Genomic DNA, 18,533 nt, shown 5'->3' on the forward strand with positions numbered 1-18,533 from the left:
CAAGGATGGGACCTGAAAGGACACTATATTGTATTTTAGTGGACGCCGTTCAGAAGAGTTCTCGTATGACGAAAACAGCTGACCCTGGCTAATATACAAGCTCAGGCCCGCCACAAGGAAACTAATCAACACCTTGCAGCCCAGCTGGACCTGCCATGAGGAGGTGCTGGCACATGCCATCACAGCGTAGCAAGAAAGCACCCAGTTATTTGCCTCCCAGCTTGCAGCCCAGGAAGAGACCGCACAAACCCAGGTGCTGGTATTGCAGGAAGTAGTGCAGAGCTTCTCCAAGGGATGGGAGCAAGTGGTTGTTGCTCCTAGCAACTAGGTAACCAAGCCCCAAGACCAGTGGGCAGGCCTCATCAACCTCTTTTGTCACTGGGTAGCCTCAAAAGGTCTACTTTGATCTGCCACCTGGTGATGCTAAAAACTACGAATGACTGAAGACAGAAATTCTGGCCCGCCTTGGGGGTGACTACTGTTGTTTGGGTGCATAGGGTATACCGCTGGAGATATCATCCAGAATGGCCACCACGGTTCCAGATGCATTACATGGTGCAGCTGATCAAGAAATGCTTGCAGCCAGAGGCGTTGTCAGGTCCCCAGGTTATGGAATAGGTTGGGCCGATGCCTGAGGTCCCTGCCAGGCAACCTTCAGTGCTGGGTCAGCCATTGAAACCCCAAGACAGAGGACCAGCTTGTAAAGATGGTGGAATGGTACACTGTAGTGGAGGATCTTATCTGTCCTGCCAATTGCCAAAGACTAATTCTGCCATGGGCAACCGGGCCAACCACAGCTCTCTGGAAGGAAGTCCAGCAGACCCCTGGAATCAGTATCCACGAAGCCAAGAGTCCTCTACCTCAGAAAATGAAGGATGTACAATGCTGGCCGTGTCACTTCTGGGGCCACACCCGAGCACAGTGCCCACTATAGGAGGAGCCCATAAAATGCAGGGCTCTCCGGAGTGTGTCTTTTTATGTGCACAAAGCTTGCACCACTTACCTGCAACTTAGTGAGGGGAGATTTTAGGTGCAGGTGAATCATCTCCCTGCCAGGGCCTTGCTGGACTCAGGAAGCATGGTCACACTCATCCACCCCAGGGCACTTGGGAGAATTGGCAAGGTAAGCAAGACTCTGTGGGTTATGTTTATTAATGGGGACACTACGGAATACCCCCTTTTCTCAGTATCAATCTCCACTACTTGTACCCAAGAGGTGTGTACAAGGAGAACTACTTGCACATCTCAGAGACTTGAGCGAAGGTAACTACTCCATTCCTGCTGTTGAAGGGAATAACTCAGAAGTGCCTATACTAAAGGCTACTGATATTGATGTTAATGCTGATAATGATCTCGTTGGTGTTGATAAGAGTTAATATGATCCTGTTATTAATGTCAAAATACCAGTCCATAAGTCCAAAGTCCACAAACCAAAGTGTCCTCTGGTAATGGGGGGGGGACTTTTCCCTTACAGGTTATGCTTGGGGACGATCATGGGGGAACTACCTCTACTCCTGCCCTGCCTGATCTGGATGTGACCAAAGGGATTTTTGGAACAGTTTAGATAGAGGACCCTATTTTGGCCCAGGCAAGATGACAGCTAGTTGTCATAAACGGGGCTCCCCAGGAGCTCGGTGCAAATGAGTGATGGACTCACTTTGCAGGGAATAATAACGTGCTTTATTGAGTCACAAAAGTACAGGAAGATGTTGAACAATTGCTGGTACCCCAATCATACAGAAGGAAGGTTCTTGACCTGGTGCATAATGCTGTTTTAGGAGGACACCTGGGAACGGAAAAGATGGAAGTGCATATCACCGACTGGTTATACTGGCCAGGCCTGAAAGCAGAGGTAAAGGAATACTGTACCACTTGTCCCGCCTGCCAGTTAACCCGCTGTGGGGATGCACTTCTGTAGCCCATAATTGAGGTTCCATTTGAAAAGATAGCCATGAACATAGTGTGTCCACTGGTAAAGTCGGCTTGAGGTCACTCATACATATTGATAACTTGAAACAAAAAAACCCAAAAGGGCGCAACACTGGGTGGGCTAACTGACCGGGTCGGGAGACCCAGGGAAAATGACAGGAAAATAGTGTGACAATGGGTGCAATGGGCGAAAAACCAATGGAGAGCTGAGGAAAAAGAATAAGCACTTACATTTTTGAATTAATGGGACCAGAGGATGGACGGCCGGTGCAAAGGATCGGGTCATCCGTGGTATCTACCTGGAACTGGTGAGCCAGGGGATGTGCATCCACACGGGGAGAGGAGGCTGTGGGCGAGGAAGAAAAGGGGGGGAAAAGAGTAACCACAGGAATGGGGACTCAGTCCGTGGCCCGCTGTGTGAGTCCAGGGGCTGAGTAGTGTGGGAAAGAATCAGCGGTGTCAGAAGCAGGCAGAGCTGCTGTGACCGCGGCTGCGGCTCGTGCTGCTCGGTCACTGTCGGCGCAGGCTGGGGTAGTGTGCGGGTGCCGTGGGCTGAGAGTTGTCAGCTATCAGTCGGGTCTGTGATGGGAAGAGGGTAGTGGCGGGGTGGAAAGGCAGTGAGCAACGCGTTTCGAGGAGTGATACCTCTTTTTCAAGCTCGAGAAGGAACACTTCATACATATCATACATATTGATAGTGATCCTACTATGCCTCCCAACACCCTGAAGAGATACTGTTGTGGAATACCTCCTCCAAAACGATTGCCCGTGAATTGCAGGTGTAAGACTTGAGTCTCGGGATGGTATGGACAGTGTCCAAGTAGCGACTACAATGTCAAAACTCACTCAGTTTTGCACTCAGGCGGCTGTTTGCTGGGTCCTCAAGGCTGAGGCCCAGGGCTGCCCCCTGAAGTGCCTGCCAACTTTTTATATCCTCGGCTTCCCTCCACAGTATTAGGCGGCCAGCGGGCCCCCTCATCTCTGCTCCGGGAGTGTTGGGTCTTTCTGACACTCCCGGCGCAGAGATGAGGGGGCCCGCCAGCCGCCGGATACCAATGTGATCAATCGACACTCGCGGCGCAGGTATGGGGGGGCCCACCGCATACCAATCCGATGGTAACCGGTGGCCAGTAGACATGTGCGATTCGTTTCGTTACGAATCGAAATTCGTACGAATTTTCCTGAAATTCCGAATTTCGGAGCATCCGAAATCCGAATGGCAGTTTCCGAATTATATCCGAAATACGAAATTCCGTTAACGAATTTCGGATCCGAATTTCTTTGAAACAGGAACTAATATTACCCCTGTAAATGAGGTTGAACAACATGACAAGATTTTTTTTTAATCCGAGATACGGATCCGCTGCTGCTGATGCATTACAATACACAGTTACACACACAGGCAGGAAATACGAAATTCCGTTGACGTATTTTCGTTCCATTACGAACATTCGTTATATTGAAGGTAAAAAGCAAAGTACATTTATATTGGAGTTGATGGTAGTTTTTTTTAAAGTCCGAAATACGGAATTCGGAATACGGAATCCGTTAACGGAATTCGTATTTCGGATAAAAAAAACAACTACCACTCCAATATTAACAAAGGTATTTTGCTTTTTAACTTCATCATAACGAATGTTCGTAAAGTTACGAAAATATAACCGCCACTAACGAAAATTCGTATTTCGTACGAATCCGAATTGAGTTCAGTTACGAATTACGAAATAACGGATATTCAGAAACGAAACAGAACGAATTTTTTGACAGCGCACAAGTCTAGTGGCCAGACACTGACGGGCCCCCCCATCTCTGCCCCAGGGCTGTGTTTGGATGGATACTGGACCCCCCCCCTGTAGGCTCAGGCCCCGGTGCAGGAGCACCAGCCGCCCTAGCGGTAGTTCCGCCACTGATTTGTACCTCTAGTTATAATAATACTTTGATTCGTACAGTATTTGGCCAGTTATAGCAGCCATCTCTATTTACAAATAAATCTGTGAGAACTTAATTGTCACACTTTGTCTATGAATGCCATACACAACATTTCCACTATATGTACTGCTAACTGCTGTAAGTAAATTTTTTTAAATGCAGATTGTCAGCTACTATTATGTAAAATAGTAGCTGACAATTACCAAACATGAAACATTGTACATAGTGGAAACAGGAAAATGTTATTTACTATCTTATACTACTATCAATGAAAAAGAAACAATGGACATAGAGGCTTTGTGAAAATGCGCTTGTCCACCCACTCTACTAAAATTCCAACTACAACCTTCTATCTAGTCTCATTGCTAACAAAAAAAAGTCAGAAGATTAGAATGTACGCTTGTCAGAAAAATTGTATAATTCCGCATTGCAGAAATCAACATATTATGAAAAAAGAAGGCACTATAACAACCTCTACCTACAGTTTAAATCCAGACATGGCTTGTGCGGTTCTAGGTCTTGATTAATGTATTATAATTTTTTATTCAGATATTTTATTCGTATTTCTACAGTTAGGATTCATTGTTATAATGTGGGCCTTAGCTGTGCTTCTGCTTAGGCAACGTAGTTACACATTTAGGTTGGGAAAAAAAGCAAGATCAACCAAAAGACAAAAATAAGTAAATAAATATTATTAACCAGATTTATTTAGTGCCTTTAAAAAAACATCCAGCCCTTTTTTTTTTTAAATCATCAACAAAGTTGGCTAGAACTAGCTTCTGTGGAAGTCTATTCCACATTTTCACAGCTCTTTTAGTAAAGAAGTCTCTATATACATGGAGGATAAATCCCATTTGCCTACAAATAAATAGCCAGCTGCAGAGATACCTTTATGTACCAGAAAAAAAGTACAGGAACAGGCCAGTTCTGTGATGTGACTCACAGTCTCTGCAGGATCTGTGGGGGCTTTGTCAGGTCTCAGGGGGGCCTTGCAGGATCTGTGGTGGGCTCTGCCCACCATAGACCTCGCAGAGCTCACCGCAGATCCTGCACAGCCCCCCTGAGCCCACCACAGATGCTGGGGGGGCATCCGAGTTTTGTCTTGCCTAGGGCAGCCCCAACCCAGAATACACCACTGCTATTCACTCACTGCTGTTCGGCCCCTATGAGAATAGGGGCCAATGCCAGCGAGTAGCCTGCAGGAGCTTCGGCTCTGCCGATCCAGATGTTGGATCGGCTGAGTCGAAGTCCTTCTGCACTTCAGCTCAGCTGAACATGCAGAGCATGTTCGGCTGACCGAAGTGCGGCCGAAGCCTGCCGATGTACAGCTGAAATCAGCTGTACAAGCCTGAAGTGAATACCTGAACAGCGTTCGGCTCACTTCACTTCGGGTGGGTCATGCACTCGGCTGCCTTCAGCAGCTTTGTGGATAACCCTGTTAGACTTCTTAAAGCACCAGTAAAAAATAAATCCATCTATGGCTGTGTATACATTCCGTATATCTGATGTGGTTGCTTTAGTAGAAGAGGAAGTGAGTATGGCACTGTATATTTGATTGCCTGCCTCAATGAAGGGTTTGTATTGTCTCTAGGGCGTATATTCTATTATTGGTTATACAAAAGTTCTCAACCTTCCTGTCATACAGGAAAATTGAATGGGTGATGCTGACAAATAGTTTTAATAATAGCTTTGCTGGGGGGCAAAGGTTAATCATTGGCTCTGTGATGAGTGGAGAGATCTTTGCTTTATATTACTTGTAATACTTTTTGGAATAGAAATGGTCTCTTATTGTTAGCAATTATAAAAAATATTCCCAGCTAAGCCTTATAACATCCAGACCCCAACATTATGAGGGTTATTCACAAAGCTGCCGAAGGCACCTGGGTGAATATCTGGACCGGCTGAGCCGAACCTCTGGCAGGCTACTCGCTGCTGCTCAGACTATTCTGCACGGTACCTCTGTGGTATCGAGCAGAATAGAAAAACAGTTTAAAAAAGTAGAAAAAAATAGCTAGCTCCACCCAATTGTTTTCTATTAGCCGGGACCAGCTGTCATTTAGAGTGAGAGCTCGTCGGAGCCGGCGGTGGTATCAAATCCGGCTCTGCTGAGTTCTCATGACAGTTCAGCGTCCCCTGGTCACTAGGTAGCCAGTGGACGCTGAACTGTCATTAAACACTGAGAACTCGGCGGAGCCGCCGTGATATGATGGCGGCTCCGCCAAATTCTCAGTGTAATGACAGATCAGCGTCCCTGGTTACCCGGTAACCAGGGGACGCTGATCTGTCTCTGCAAGTGGCTGGAGCCAGCCGTGACATTACGGCTGGCTTCGCCCAGCTGTTAGTAGCAGGCTGCTTCGGCTTTCACCTCGCCTCAGTCGAGCCGAAGCATATGCCTTCGGTTCGACTGAGCCGCTCAGCCAACTTCGGGACCTGTACTGGCTATAGTGAATAGTATAGTGAATAGAATAATAAGTGTGTTCAGAGCGCCATTTGTAAAATTCTACTTTCCTTTCTAGCCTCCTAGTGAAAAACAAGTGCTGCTAAAGTTCATTCAGCAATGACCTCTAATTACTGCTGCTTCTCTGGGTTCACCAGGTTACCAAGTAAACAATGGGGCCAATACCTGATAACCTCATGCAGCAGCATAAACAGTGATAGAAGTTGGCTTCACAGCACTAGATAGAACAACAGAGATTTGCATTGAGTCAGTTCCCATCACCACCCAACCTATAAAATACATTTTAAAGTGTGTGTGTGTTGTTTTTTTTGCATTGCTTTAGGTAGAGGTGAGAAGGGTAAGAACATCTGTCAGGTTTTTATTCTGCTGGGAAAATCACCCTCTCTACCAGTCACCAGGACCAAAAGAGAGGGAAGATCACAAATGTTAGTGTATCACTGTAACAGGATAGACGCAAAATCTTCCAGTAGAGACACTTGCTCTGATAACAATTGTTTCAGAGAGGATTTCCCTTCCTACAGCGCAAGAGATGAAAGCAAAATCTCCTCAATAAGACACAGACAGCAAAAAGTTAATCTGAAAGGTTTCAACCATATGCTATCCAAAATAAAAATACAATAATTTGTGGCTTTATGTATACTTTAGTAGCTTCTGTTTGAGTATAACTTTAATGTTGTTTCTGTTGCCTTGCTTTTTGGTACCATTTCCTGAATCCTTGGCAACTTATAGTATGTTGAAGATGCAGTTCAAACAATTATGACTATTTTCACAAATTAGAAAATGTAGCCACTAGTAGACTTTTTGACACAGGAGTCTCCAGCCCAGTTTATATCCACTTATTTACCCAGGTTACATTTGGCAACTGCTTCATTTTCAAATGCATAGTTTTCTTTAAGTGAAACATAGCTATTTCAACAGGATTCCAGTCTGCTCAATTTGGCTTTTAGATAGTTCCAAACTTTTTCCAAAAGCATTTTCCTAATGCTTTTATGTGTTAATGATTGTCTAGTAACAACATGACTTGACTAGTCATTTTTTCCATGTAGCCTAGTTTCTGTGTCATGTGACCTGGCGCTTCAGCCTCGATGTACTTGTAGCAATTATGGTGAAAATTTGTTGCATTAGAGGTTCCATGCCCCTGATCGGTTCATTGGTCAACGGTAGTGGATTTGACTGTATGTCTGGACCTTTTGTCTGTTTCTGCTTTCCATTTTGAAGTCTCTCCTTCCTGTTTTCCTGCATCTAAAGCACACACTGCTTTTCTTCCTTTGCAACCTTGTAGCCATTGACTTCAGGCTATTTCAGTATCACTCTCCATATTGTCATGTGCAAGCTCTTCTCTGTACCTATCAGGCTCCATTCACAAATAGCGTTTCGAATTCAGCATGTTTTTTCGCGTGGAAAAACATGTGATAAACGTGCACAAAAAGGTGCAAATTTTAATTAAACCACAATGTTTTAGGGACAGAACGCACTGAAGTCAGCCATAAAATCACGCATGTACTTTTTGCCACGTTCTTTTGCACGCGCACGAACGTGCAGGTGTGAACGAGCCCCATAAGAATGAATTGCTTTTTGTGCTTTGTGCATTTCCGCAGATATAGACACACGCGGAAACATGCTAATGCGTGAATGGCGCCTTAATGACCATGATTTTTATAAAGTCTAGTTTGTTTTGTCTCAGGCCTTGTCTCCAGGGTGTTAATCAGCATATTGTATGAATCGGGTAAACTGCACAGCAGCATGGCTGACACGTGACTATCTTGCAGGTCCTCTCTAGGGATGGGCACGATGTTCAAGTCGAGCATGAGTTCGATTTGAACATCGTCAGTTCTTGTGTTCGGCGGATACACAAACTATCAGAGTGTTCGGCGGGCTGTTGGCCTGCCAAGCGCCCCACAAGGCACTGTGCACCACACAGTGCCTTGTGAGCCCTGATTGGGCTAAAGCCCTGCACCTGACCACAGGTCAGGTGCAAGACTTTGCCCAATCAGGGCCCAGTGCTCTGTAAGAGCCATGATTGGGCAAAGTAATGAGGACTGTGCTCAATCATGGCTCACCTGAGAGATGGTGCACAACTGTAAACAGTTTGGCTGAGCTATCTAGCTCCGCCTAATTGTTTATATTTTGCCGCCATCTGTCAGAATGCCATTCTGCGGCAGGAGTTGGTCTCGAGCGGACGGGTCGTTGGGCATCGTTTTTCTTTTTATAATTATTTCGATTTATTTATTTTTTTGGTTTATTTTTTATTTCGTCGAGTCGCCGTGGACAACGCTGGACATCGTGATTGACCCTGGATTATGTCGGAGGATCCATTTTTTTTTATTTTTATAAAATACTTTTTTTCAATTAAAGGATTTTTTCAGAAGTCTGGCCTATTTTTTTAAAACTTTAATTCAACCCTTTAGTAAATGGGTAGGGGTACGAGTACTGCTTACTCATTCACAAGGGGGTGGGCGCATATGGGTACCCCTTTATTAAAGGAGTACCCTGATGTGAATAAGCTCCCTGCCCGCACCCCGACAAGGTGCTTTTTCCGCGGTGACCCTGGAAAAGCACTCTCCCAGTGCCGTTGTCATGTGGACTGGTATGGAAGGGAGGGGGGGGGCTGCTCGCTTGTCCCCCCCCCTTTCATGCCAGGCTTGTGCTTGGATCAAGGGCTTGGTGTGGGATTTTAGGGGGACCCCACTTTTCTTCATCAATTTTGGGTCCTTAAAATTACTACCAGACCTTAAGGGCCTGGTATGACTTTGAGGGGGTACCCCACGCACTTTTTCTTTTTTTTTTTTGATGGGGTCCCTCCTAAAATTCCTACCAGACCTTAAGGGTCTCGTATGACTTTTGGGGGAAACCCCACACTTTTTTTATTTTTTATAAATGGGGTCCCTCCTAACATTCCTACCAGACCTAAAGGGTCTGGTATCGTTTGGGAGGGGAAACCACCCTTTTTTTTTTCTTTATAAATGTCTCTTTTTTAAAAAAAAATGTCAGTTTTGTTGCAGCATGTTCTATACATCATACAGCACTTTACATGCAGTTTAAGGGGACCCCTAGGCACGATAATCAAAGGAATTTGTAATTTTTATTGTTTCACTGATGTTAAAATCACTGCTCCTTTAAAAACTGTATTTTTTAAAAGTGTTTTGTTCAGTGATACATGTCCCCTATGGCAGTAGCTGAATCCCCATACCATTTTTATGGCCATTACTTGCATATAAGCCTTCAAACTGGGGACATTTGATTTTTCAAGTTCGGGTCCCATAGACTTGCATTGAGTTCAAACTTTTTCCATGTTCTAAAATTCGAACCGAACACGGGGCCCATCACTAGTCCTTTCCTATTGCCTGTGTTTTAGCATTCCATCATGATGCGGTTCCATATTCATGTCCTTGACAAGCCCAAAGGTAAGATCTATGTTCTAAGTTCCAAGATCTGCTCACCTGAAATTACCATTTTGAGGCGCCCCACTCTAGCTAAAAACTTTTTTTAGTTTATATGATGGAAAATATTACAGCAGAAGTTGAAAAACTCCAACTCTAGAGACACCCAAAGCACCAAGGCGGGTGTGAACTGAGCTAGGAACTATGGCACCAAAAGAAAGCTCTATCTGTCCCCAAAAAATGATATAAAATTCATACCAGTACAGCGTTGCATGACGGAATAAATGTCAGTCAAAGTACAGCAGCGCTGAATACTGAAAAATGGCCTGGCCAGGAAGGGGGTCTAAACACCGGGTCAGCAAGTGGTTAAATTAATTACTTGCCCATATTTCACTAACAAACTTATGGTTGCCTGTGCCTATCCTTCTTGTCTAATTCTTAGTGAGTAATCTCTGTTCTGTCTGTAGCAATAATCTCCCACAAGCCATCACTGGACAGCAGCACTTCGGCTTAAAAACTTTGACAGCTGATATTTGTCTTTATGCAGTTTAGCATTATTTTAAAAGTGAACTCCTGGCTAATATTTAAAAAATACACTATACGGCCAAACATTTGTGGACACCTGACCGTCAAAATTATATAAACTCTTTGGACATCCTATTCGAAAACCATGGGCAAATGATGTGAGTGGGGTCAATGAGTTGACCCAGCTCCCACTCTTCTGAGAAGGCATTCCACATGGCATGTTTCTGTGGGAATTTGTGCTTATTTAGCCAAAACAGCATCCTAAAGGTGTTAAATACAGTTGAGGTCACTGGCAAAACCTGCACTTTGGAGGGGTATGCCCATACTGTTTGATATATAGGTATTTCATCTATTACATACAACTAACATTTTAGCTGAATCTACCTTGATATCATTCACCTTCAATCCTCTGGACAGCAGCACTCATAACTAACATGATGTGCTTTGCAGCCCTTGAGATTTTACATAATAAATTATATTTTATGCTATTTTGTGTTAAGACATTTGCTAAAGTATGAACAGCTGTGTAAGCAAAGAGCGGAAATATAACAAGTATTTATAGACTTAGTTATGTAATCTGTAACTTGTTGACAGTAGTGAAGGGTTAGCTATAGGTAAAAACAAGAAGTCTTGACAGTTTTTTGTTCAACTAATTGAAGAGATTAAACCCAAAGACTGAATAGATTTTTAAAAAAACAAGCTTCTCAGAAAATATACCTCTTTTGACATAACTAAATTGCCTTGAAATCTTATGAATGTAATCTCTTTATATAATAACAGATATTAATTTAGAGGGTAAGAAAGGCCACAGTAAAATCTATCTTAAAGAAATCCTGTGCTCAGAGAATATGGAAGCAGCCACTGTTGGCCACTTCTTCTGAAATTGCTATTTGCCTGGTTGTCATGCTGATCCAGCTGTCGGTATGCTTTTTCCTGTTTGGTGATATATACGGCTTGAAGCCTTGAAGCAGGGACTTCTAGGCTATTAACCATGTTTACAAGGAACCCAACTGTAGCATTCTACATATTTCTCCCAAGATATACCTATACTTTCATATAATAATCCTTTAAATTACCACCCATTGCATCAAGTCTGACCACAACCAGGTAGGAAAACAGGAAACACGCTCCATCATTGTGTGTGCTCCTATCAACAATACACCAGGCTGGGGAACAGTTTTTAAATGTGCAGATGATGCCTTTATGCTTCCCTGCTGGCATCACTGGCTATAATAAAAGGAATACCAATATCTTACATATTGGTCTTCCTAATATGTTGCTACACCTGTGTCAACGCATCTTAATAAAGATGAGCTGTGCTCCGTCAAATAGTTGTCAATAAAATGCTAAAACTTTGACATATATCCACTGCAAGACCCTTATACTTACTATGGATATGTTGCTATACTCAGTGGTCATATGAAGCATTTCTGTGTTCCCTGTCACCTTCTGTCTGGAAAATGTTGTCAGCAGGACAGGAAGTAAGGATAAATCGCTCTAAAGGAGCCCCGAACAGCAGAACAAAAAGGGTTCTAACCATCCTTTACTCTATCCAAAACTAAGATAATACGTTTTTTTTCTGGGCACTTTAAATATTGCATTAGTTTTAAAATACTTTTCTGTAGGAAATTGCGGCTCCCAACAATAACAATCATATCTTAGGCATAGGGGCGGACTGACCATTCGGGCACTCGGGCTTGGACCGAGGGCCCGCGCGACGTGGCCCGTCACTGAGTCCCCGCTGCTCTTTTATCCAATCGCGGAGGTGCTGAGGGCACGGCTGTTCAGTTCTGAGTGCCTGGCTCCTCTGCTACCATGTAGCAGAGATTGGCCGGTTGCCATATTTAAACAGCTTTTTTTTCCTTTTTTTTCAAAAAAACAGTTGAATGTAAACAGCCACTACCGGCTGTTACACATACAGCGATCGGAGGCTCTATAGCCGTCCGATCGATTGTATGTGCTGCCATGCACGCCACCCCCCCTCCCGCAGTATCGCCGTCGCACACTCCTCTTCAATCCCAGGCTCCGCTGCCCCATCTGCGGCCCAGGACCAGCTTGGAAGGGACGTCAGGAGGCAGATGGGAGGGAGTTCACCCGGAAACCAGAATGTGACGTCACTCCAGGCACACAAGGGAGCTGTAAGCAATGCATGTATGGATGAAGCTCCCTCGCGACCATACCTCTAGGCCACCCCACCTCAAGCTGACACTCGGCACCAGGCAGCATATTTTGAATGGCTGCTTGGTGTGAGAACTGACAGTGCTGCGCTATGGGGGAGGCAGAGGAGCCTCTCACCTAGAAAAGTGGAAGGCATGCGACGTCCCACTGAACACGGGGTCGCAACACCCTTTTGGGTCACAACCCATCAGTTTAGAACCACGGGCTTACACCATATTGTTTTGCCTCCCTCTTAACCAATATTGTAGAAGGTAAAGTAAAAGTCTCTTTTTTTAAAACAGAGTTAAGCTTATACTTTTTCAATGTATTTTTTGGCGATAGATAACATAAGTGCTTAAATATGGCTTTAAATTAAAAGAGAAGTATGGGGTAACCTTACCGCACATACTGGAGCTGGGGGGCAGAGGTTTGCAAACCTCCCTTGCAATATGCGCTCAAACCCTTGCTCCAGTCCTAGATTATTCAGTTCCCCTATCAATTCTCCTGCAATTCACCCGGGATTCTGTCAGAATTGAATAATCTCGGTCAAAATAGCCAAATCAAAAAAATTCTGCCATTTAGCTTGCTTTCCAAATTGTATATATTGTTCTAGATTTGTAACATTCTCCTCCCAATTCCTCTGCAATCCACCTTTTAGTGAATAATTTCTGTAACACCAGAATGTATATAGGAGCGGGGCTTGTGGGTGGGGCTTGTATATGGGCGGAGCACAAGGGGGCCCCATAATCTCATATTGCCCGGGGGCCCCATGCATTGTCAGTCCGCCCCTGCTTAGGCATCCTCATTAGCATACGGTAAGTATTTAAGAATATAGCAGAAATACATGGAGAGTGTAAACACAGAGATGTGTAAAATATTTCATCTACAGCTCCCCAGAAAGGATTATTACAAAAATGAACTGATTCCAGAATGTCAAAACACTCTACAAATCAAGAAAGTAAATCATTATTTCTAATGCATGCAACTTAAAAAGATCAATGTCTCTGGGTTTACTCAAAAAACTCTGATTTCATTGGAGATATTTCTTGCTATAGTTGAAGCTGTGGCACATAAGTCTGTAATTGTCACTACTAGTATGATGCTTTAAAGTATTTTCTAGATGTTGTGTAAGTGAAACCTTTTTGTGTAATATAAGTGACATGTATCCATGGTTGTTCCTCATCAATATTAATATGGTTATTTATATAATACAGCAATTTGAATGAAATAGATAAAAATGTGTGACTCAAAATTATTAGTGTAATGTTCAGATAAGAAGGCTGCCAACCATTATCTTGTATTATTTACTGCATTTAGCTGTCTTACACATGATTTTTATCTGCAACAGAATTTTGTAACAGGCTTTCATTGCTGCAACTATGCTAGCCATAATGTTGGTGACTGTGTGCATAGTCGGCTTTAGCTATGTCCCTCTACACAGGAAAGCCTGCTTTCAGGGACACCCCATTTTCTCCTTTTTTGATCATATGAATACTGTTTTAGCATGTACAAGGGACACAATTCCTTCAATCTTCTCACTGATTAAAAAGCTCCCAAAGTGGTGAGCTGGCAATTCGAAGCAGAAAAGATAATGAATGTATGAGAGGTGTGGCAGGATTGGTGACACAGGCATCATATAGACATTGGTAGCCCATCAGTTCTCTTGTGGGTCATGACCACATTAATTTACTGATTGATTCTGCTGAATAAATATGGCAACTGTGCATCGTGATATCAGCCAGTATACAATTTAATAAGGATATGTAAGTTAAGGAATGCGTTCCATGTACATGAGCACTTACTTGATGTTAATTTAAGTGCCAACAGTTCCATTGTGTCCTTATTACATTGGGTCAAGCAAAACAAACGACAAACGCACTCAACAATTTGTTACCAGTTATACAGTAAGGTGCACACGAAATGGGCTTTGAATAGTAAAACAGCAGAAAACCAGCATGTAAAACAACATGTCTCACCACTAAGGATAATGACAGAGGTTTGGACGTGTATCCAAACCTCTGTCATTATCCTTAGTGGTGAGACATGTTGTTTTACATGCTGGTTTTGTGAGTGTGCCATGATGCCTTTCTGCTGTTTTACTTATTACATTGGGGTCACACCAGATAAAAAAATGTTGTACAAGGTAACACATAACCTAAGGCCAGTCCTGGGTGTGTAGAAGAGGTCATCTCCTCACAAGGTAAGGTGGAACAGCTTGATGGCATTACTACTTTGTCTTGATCGGAGCCTGTTCTCTGCAATAACTGCAGGAAGAAGGAAAGGTGCTTTTTTCTTCAAATTACCTTCTTAAAGCAGAACTAAACCCTCCTATCCTACTATCCACTGAGAACGGGGTAGCTGCCTTGGTGCTACCCACCTGGCCAGCTATGACACCAACCATTTGAGGGTTTCAAAGATGGATTGAGAGTTTACATAAATATACTGGCAACTGCGACAATTATGGTTGTAGGTATGCCTTGGATGTAGCAAAAACTGTGCATGTGCTAGAAGGTCGACTGTAAAATACAAAATACTGCAGAAAACAGGATTGATATATTTAATTAGGGTTAATAAACATTTAATGAAAATTTCTAGGATTTACCGGATTTTGGAATCCGGTAAATAAGTCGATTTTGTTCTGTTTTAACAAGGAAGTGATAAAGCTAATGAAAAAGAGGTAACCTTTCTTCTAACTATTTAATTTGCTTGTACTGTACTATGATCAAAACAGTGTCCTCCAAGCCCATGGAACACAGTCACCAAAACTATTGCTAGGGTAACCTACTGAACAGGTATTTGAATTATAACTGTAAGATTAAAACACAAACAAGAACATAAGTAGTATACATTAAACCAGTGGTTCTCAACTCGTGGGTCGCGACCCAAAAGTGGGTCCCGACACCCTCTGCAGTGATTAAACAATACTTTTGGTCACTCTACCTCTCGCCGATTCTGCTCAAAGATATCTGGACTTTGGTTCCTAGAAACAAAAAATATAAAATAATGTGATGACATATATACAACACAGTCATAAACAAACTGTCAAATTATATCTCTGTTTAAAGTATTTCCTTGTAAACCTCAGTGTATGATCATCTGTCCTTCCTCTTCCGATACAAGGTCTTGTCTGATGGGAAAGTAAGTAGTATTTTTTAGGCACTGGAAAAGGGTTAGAATCTCCATCACATTTGAAATGCTGTGTGGGTCCCTTATAGATAATTTTTCCTCACGTCCTGTTCTGTCAGAAGACCATCACCTGGACAGGAAGTGAGAAAAATCTCTTTAAGTCCCTGTTCACACCACAGGCATTTGTTGCGCGTATATGTCAGCACTGAAAAGCTCAACAAAAGAAATCCCATTTATTTCTATAGTCCCTGTTCAAACCTCAGTGTAGTGTCACAAGTAGAAAAACGCCTGTTGCTGGAAAAAAAAAGTACATGAGATCAGCTGGAATTTGTCCCCATAGACTCAATAGAAAAAATGGGCCAAATTGCGCTGATCTGCCCCCAAAAAGCTCATGTACTTTTTCCAGCTACAGGTTTGTGTCGAGCTTTTCATTGCTGACAAATACGTCTGACAAACGCCCTGTGGTGTGAACGGGGATTAATTCACACCTAGGCGTTTTATCACTCAAAGCTAAGCATGCCAAAACACTCAAGACAAGGAATTCCATTTTCTTGACTTGAGCATGACAAAATGCTCAAGACAAGGAATCATATTCTTTTCCATGGCCCCTGTACACACCAAGCAGAAAAACGCCTTGCGTGAGCTAATTTTTGGCAGATTGCAGTGCTTTTTGGTCTGATAGACTTCAATGGGAAACACATGGAAACATGCAATTCAAGCATTTTTGTGCGTTTTGTTGAAATCTATGGGATTAGAAAGTACTGTAATCTGCCAAAAAGTAGCTCATGTACTTTTTCCAGCAACATGCATTTTTCTGCATGTGACAAAATGCTCAGGTGTGAACAGGGGCCATAGAAATGAATGGAATTCCTTGGCTTACGTGTTTAGCATGCTCAAGACAAGTGAATGGGAATCCTTGTCGTGAGCGTTTTCTCGTGTTTTGTCGCGTGTAGTTTTGAGCAACAAAACGCCTAGGGAAACGGTAACTTAAAATGAGGTTTCCCCTCACTTCCTCTTCTTTTTTAACACCTGTCAAATAAACAGAAAGAGGAGGAAAATCTTATCAAAGGGTAACATAGACAGCAGTACAAATTGAGCATGGGTCCTACGCCTTCCTCACTAAATCCAAAACAGAAAAAAAAGTTTTGCCTGGAAGCATTTTTCTAAGAGAATGGCAAAATAAATCATAAATTGAATACAATGTAAATAGCTTTAACCAACAAATGAATATACGCTACCTGACCCTCTTGACTAATAAACAGACCTTATCTCCACAAAGGTGGTACTTTTTAGACCAGTAACCACAAGATGGTCACTACATAATTCTACAGAGAATAGAAAAAAAAGTTTTGTATTTTTACCAGTTCACATAAAGAGTACTGCTCACCTACATGTCACTGGAGACTGCTGTAAAAACGGCTAAGCTAGGCACTGTGCTGCTTTGCTACCTAGCTATTGACCCACAGCAACATATACGGCTAGATAACAAAAACAAAGCCAATGATCCTTTCTACTAATCATCATAGTGTTGTTTTGCTGTCTCTGTAACCAAGAACAGTTCTACATTGCATTGCATAACAAGATTTGGCTTTGACCTCGAAACAGTGATGATAGCTACAGAAAAACTTGGCAGTGGCATTTCTATTGAGGGAAGCTCTATAGAAGGCCTACCACATTTTAAGCTGTAAAGTTAAGCCCTGCCTCCATTTTGTTTGCACATTACCATGCCAGGGTTTGCTTAAAAGGAAAATGTTGGGGTTGACACTAGTGTTCGATTGACATGGTAAGCTAGCCATCTACTTAGGGCTGAATGAGAGAAATCACTCCATTGACCCATTCACACTAAACAGCATGGCTGGAGGAAACTTCACCTGCCAGCTATTGAATTCAGACACCACAGCACCTATGTCTGTTTGAATATGCAAATAGTGACTGCATGTTATTGACTGCAGTCATTGTTCGGCCGACAATTTTTCAAATGGAATTTGTTGAGTCGGATGGTGCTGACAGGGCAACCCACGGCTTGAATTTTGGCCTATTCAGCAGGAATTGGCTGAAATTCAAGCAGTGTATGGCTGTCCTTAGATGGAAAGGAGGGGATGAGGAGAGAAAAGCTATGCAAAACTTTTTTTTAGAGCTCTCCAGTTTGCCCTTATCTAACCAGTTTGTATTGCAGCTAAACCATATTTCTCTTGTAGGTTTGCAATGGTATAGCATTTGAATAGGATGGATTAAGTTGCATACTTCAAATATAAAATAAAATCATCATCACTTGGAGGAAAAAAACCTTCCCTACCTGCCATTGCAGTCGAATGTCTAGAGTTAGCAGGTTATGGCAATCAAAGTATTATAAATGTGAACAAAAGGGCAGATGGAACTGAATTTGATTAAGGTCAAGCATAGATCAAAAAAAATTAAATCCTATTTTCACAAAGAATGGATTAGAAAGTCTGACTTCAGAAACACACCCACAGCTCAGCTTTAAATTGTATCTTGCAATGCAAGGGAACCTTGCATTGGCTCAATTACTGGATCAGTACAACTAGGCATATTCAGTAAGGCAAAAACACAGTGAAACATGCAGTTATCTGCAGCAACCAGTCAGAATTCATCTTTCATTAACCTAAAGATTCAAATCTGTATTTGGTATGCCATCACCTTATTTATTCATCAGGTCATTAAATAGTCCTTTAAGCGTTTGGTTAAAACGAGTGCTTTGTAATACCTGATAAACCTTTGTACATAAGAGTTAATATCAGGCTGAGGCTGTCTTGAGCATGTACAATGCCTAGACAGTATACCTATAAAAGGCAGCATAATCATGTTTGGAATAAATGAATGCTGGCTGTTTGCAGTTCCTGATAGGTCAGAGCAAAAAAAACCTCTGTAATACATGCACATGTCCCCATGTTTAGTCTTTTTGAAAATGCTGCACGTACAAAAAACTACCTATTGACCCTGCCAGAAATCCTAGTGACATCACTGTGTCTACTAAACTTAAAACTAGTGATGTCTAGGGGGGGGAGGGG

The 18,533-nt window shown here is 42.7% G+C and overlaps 1 protein-coding gene across 2 annotated transcripts in view; it reads right to left on the minus strand.

The window, feature by feature from the left end:
* SHANK3 (SH3 and multiple ankyrin repeat domains 3) overlaps positions 1–18,533 on the minus strand; it is a 281,977-nt gene that overhangs the window by 222,993 nt on the left and 40,451 nt on the right. For both annotated transcript variants that reach the window (XM_018564419.1, XM_018564418.1), the window contains one exon: positions 15,319–15,358. Coding sequence is in view for 1 of the 2 variants with exons in the window: in XM_018564418.1 (XP_018419920.1) it covers positions 15,319–15,358 (40 nt within the window). In the remaining variant the exon portion in view is untranslated. The remainder of the gene's footprint in view (positions 1–15,318; positions 15,359–18,533) is intronic.

This window comes from Nanorana parkeri, unplaced genomic scaffold, assembly GCF_000935625.1.
Source record: "Nanorana parkeri isolate BGI_ZX_2015 unplaced genomic scaffold, ASM93562v1 scaffold749, whole genome shotgun sequence".
NCBI classification, from domain to species: domain Eukaryota; kingdom Metazoa; phylum Chordata; class Amphibia; order Anura; family Dicroglossidae; genus Nanorana; species Nanorana parkeri.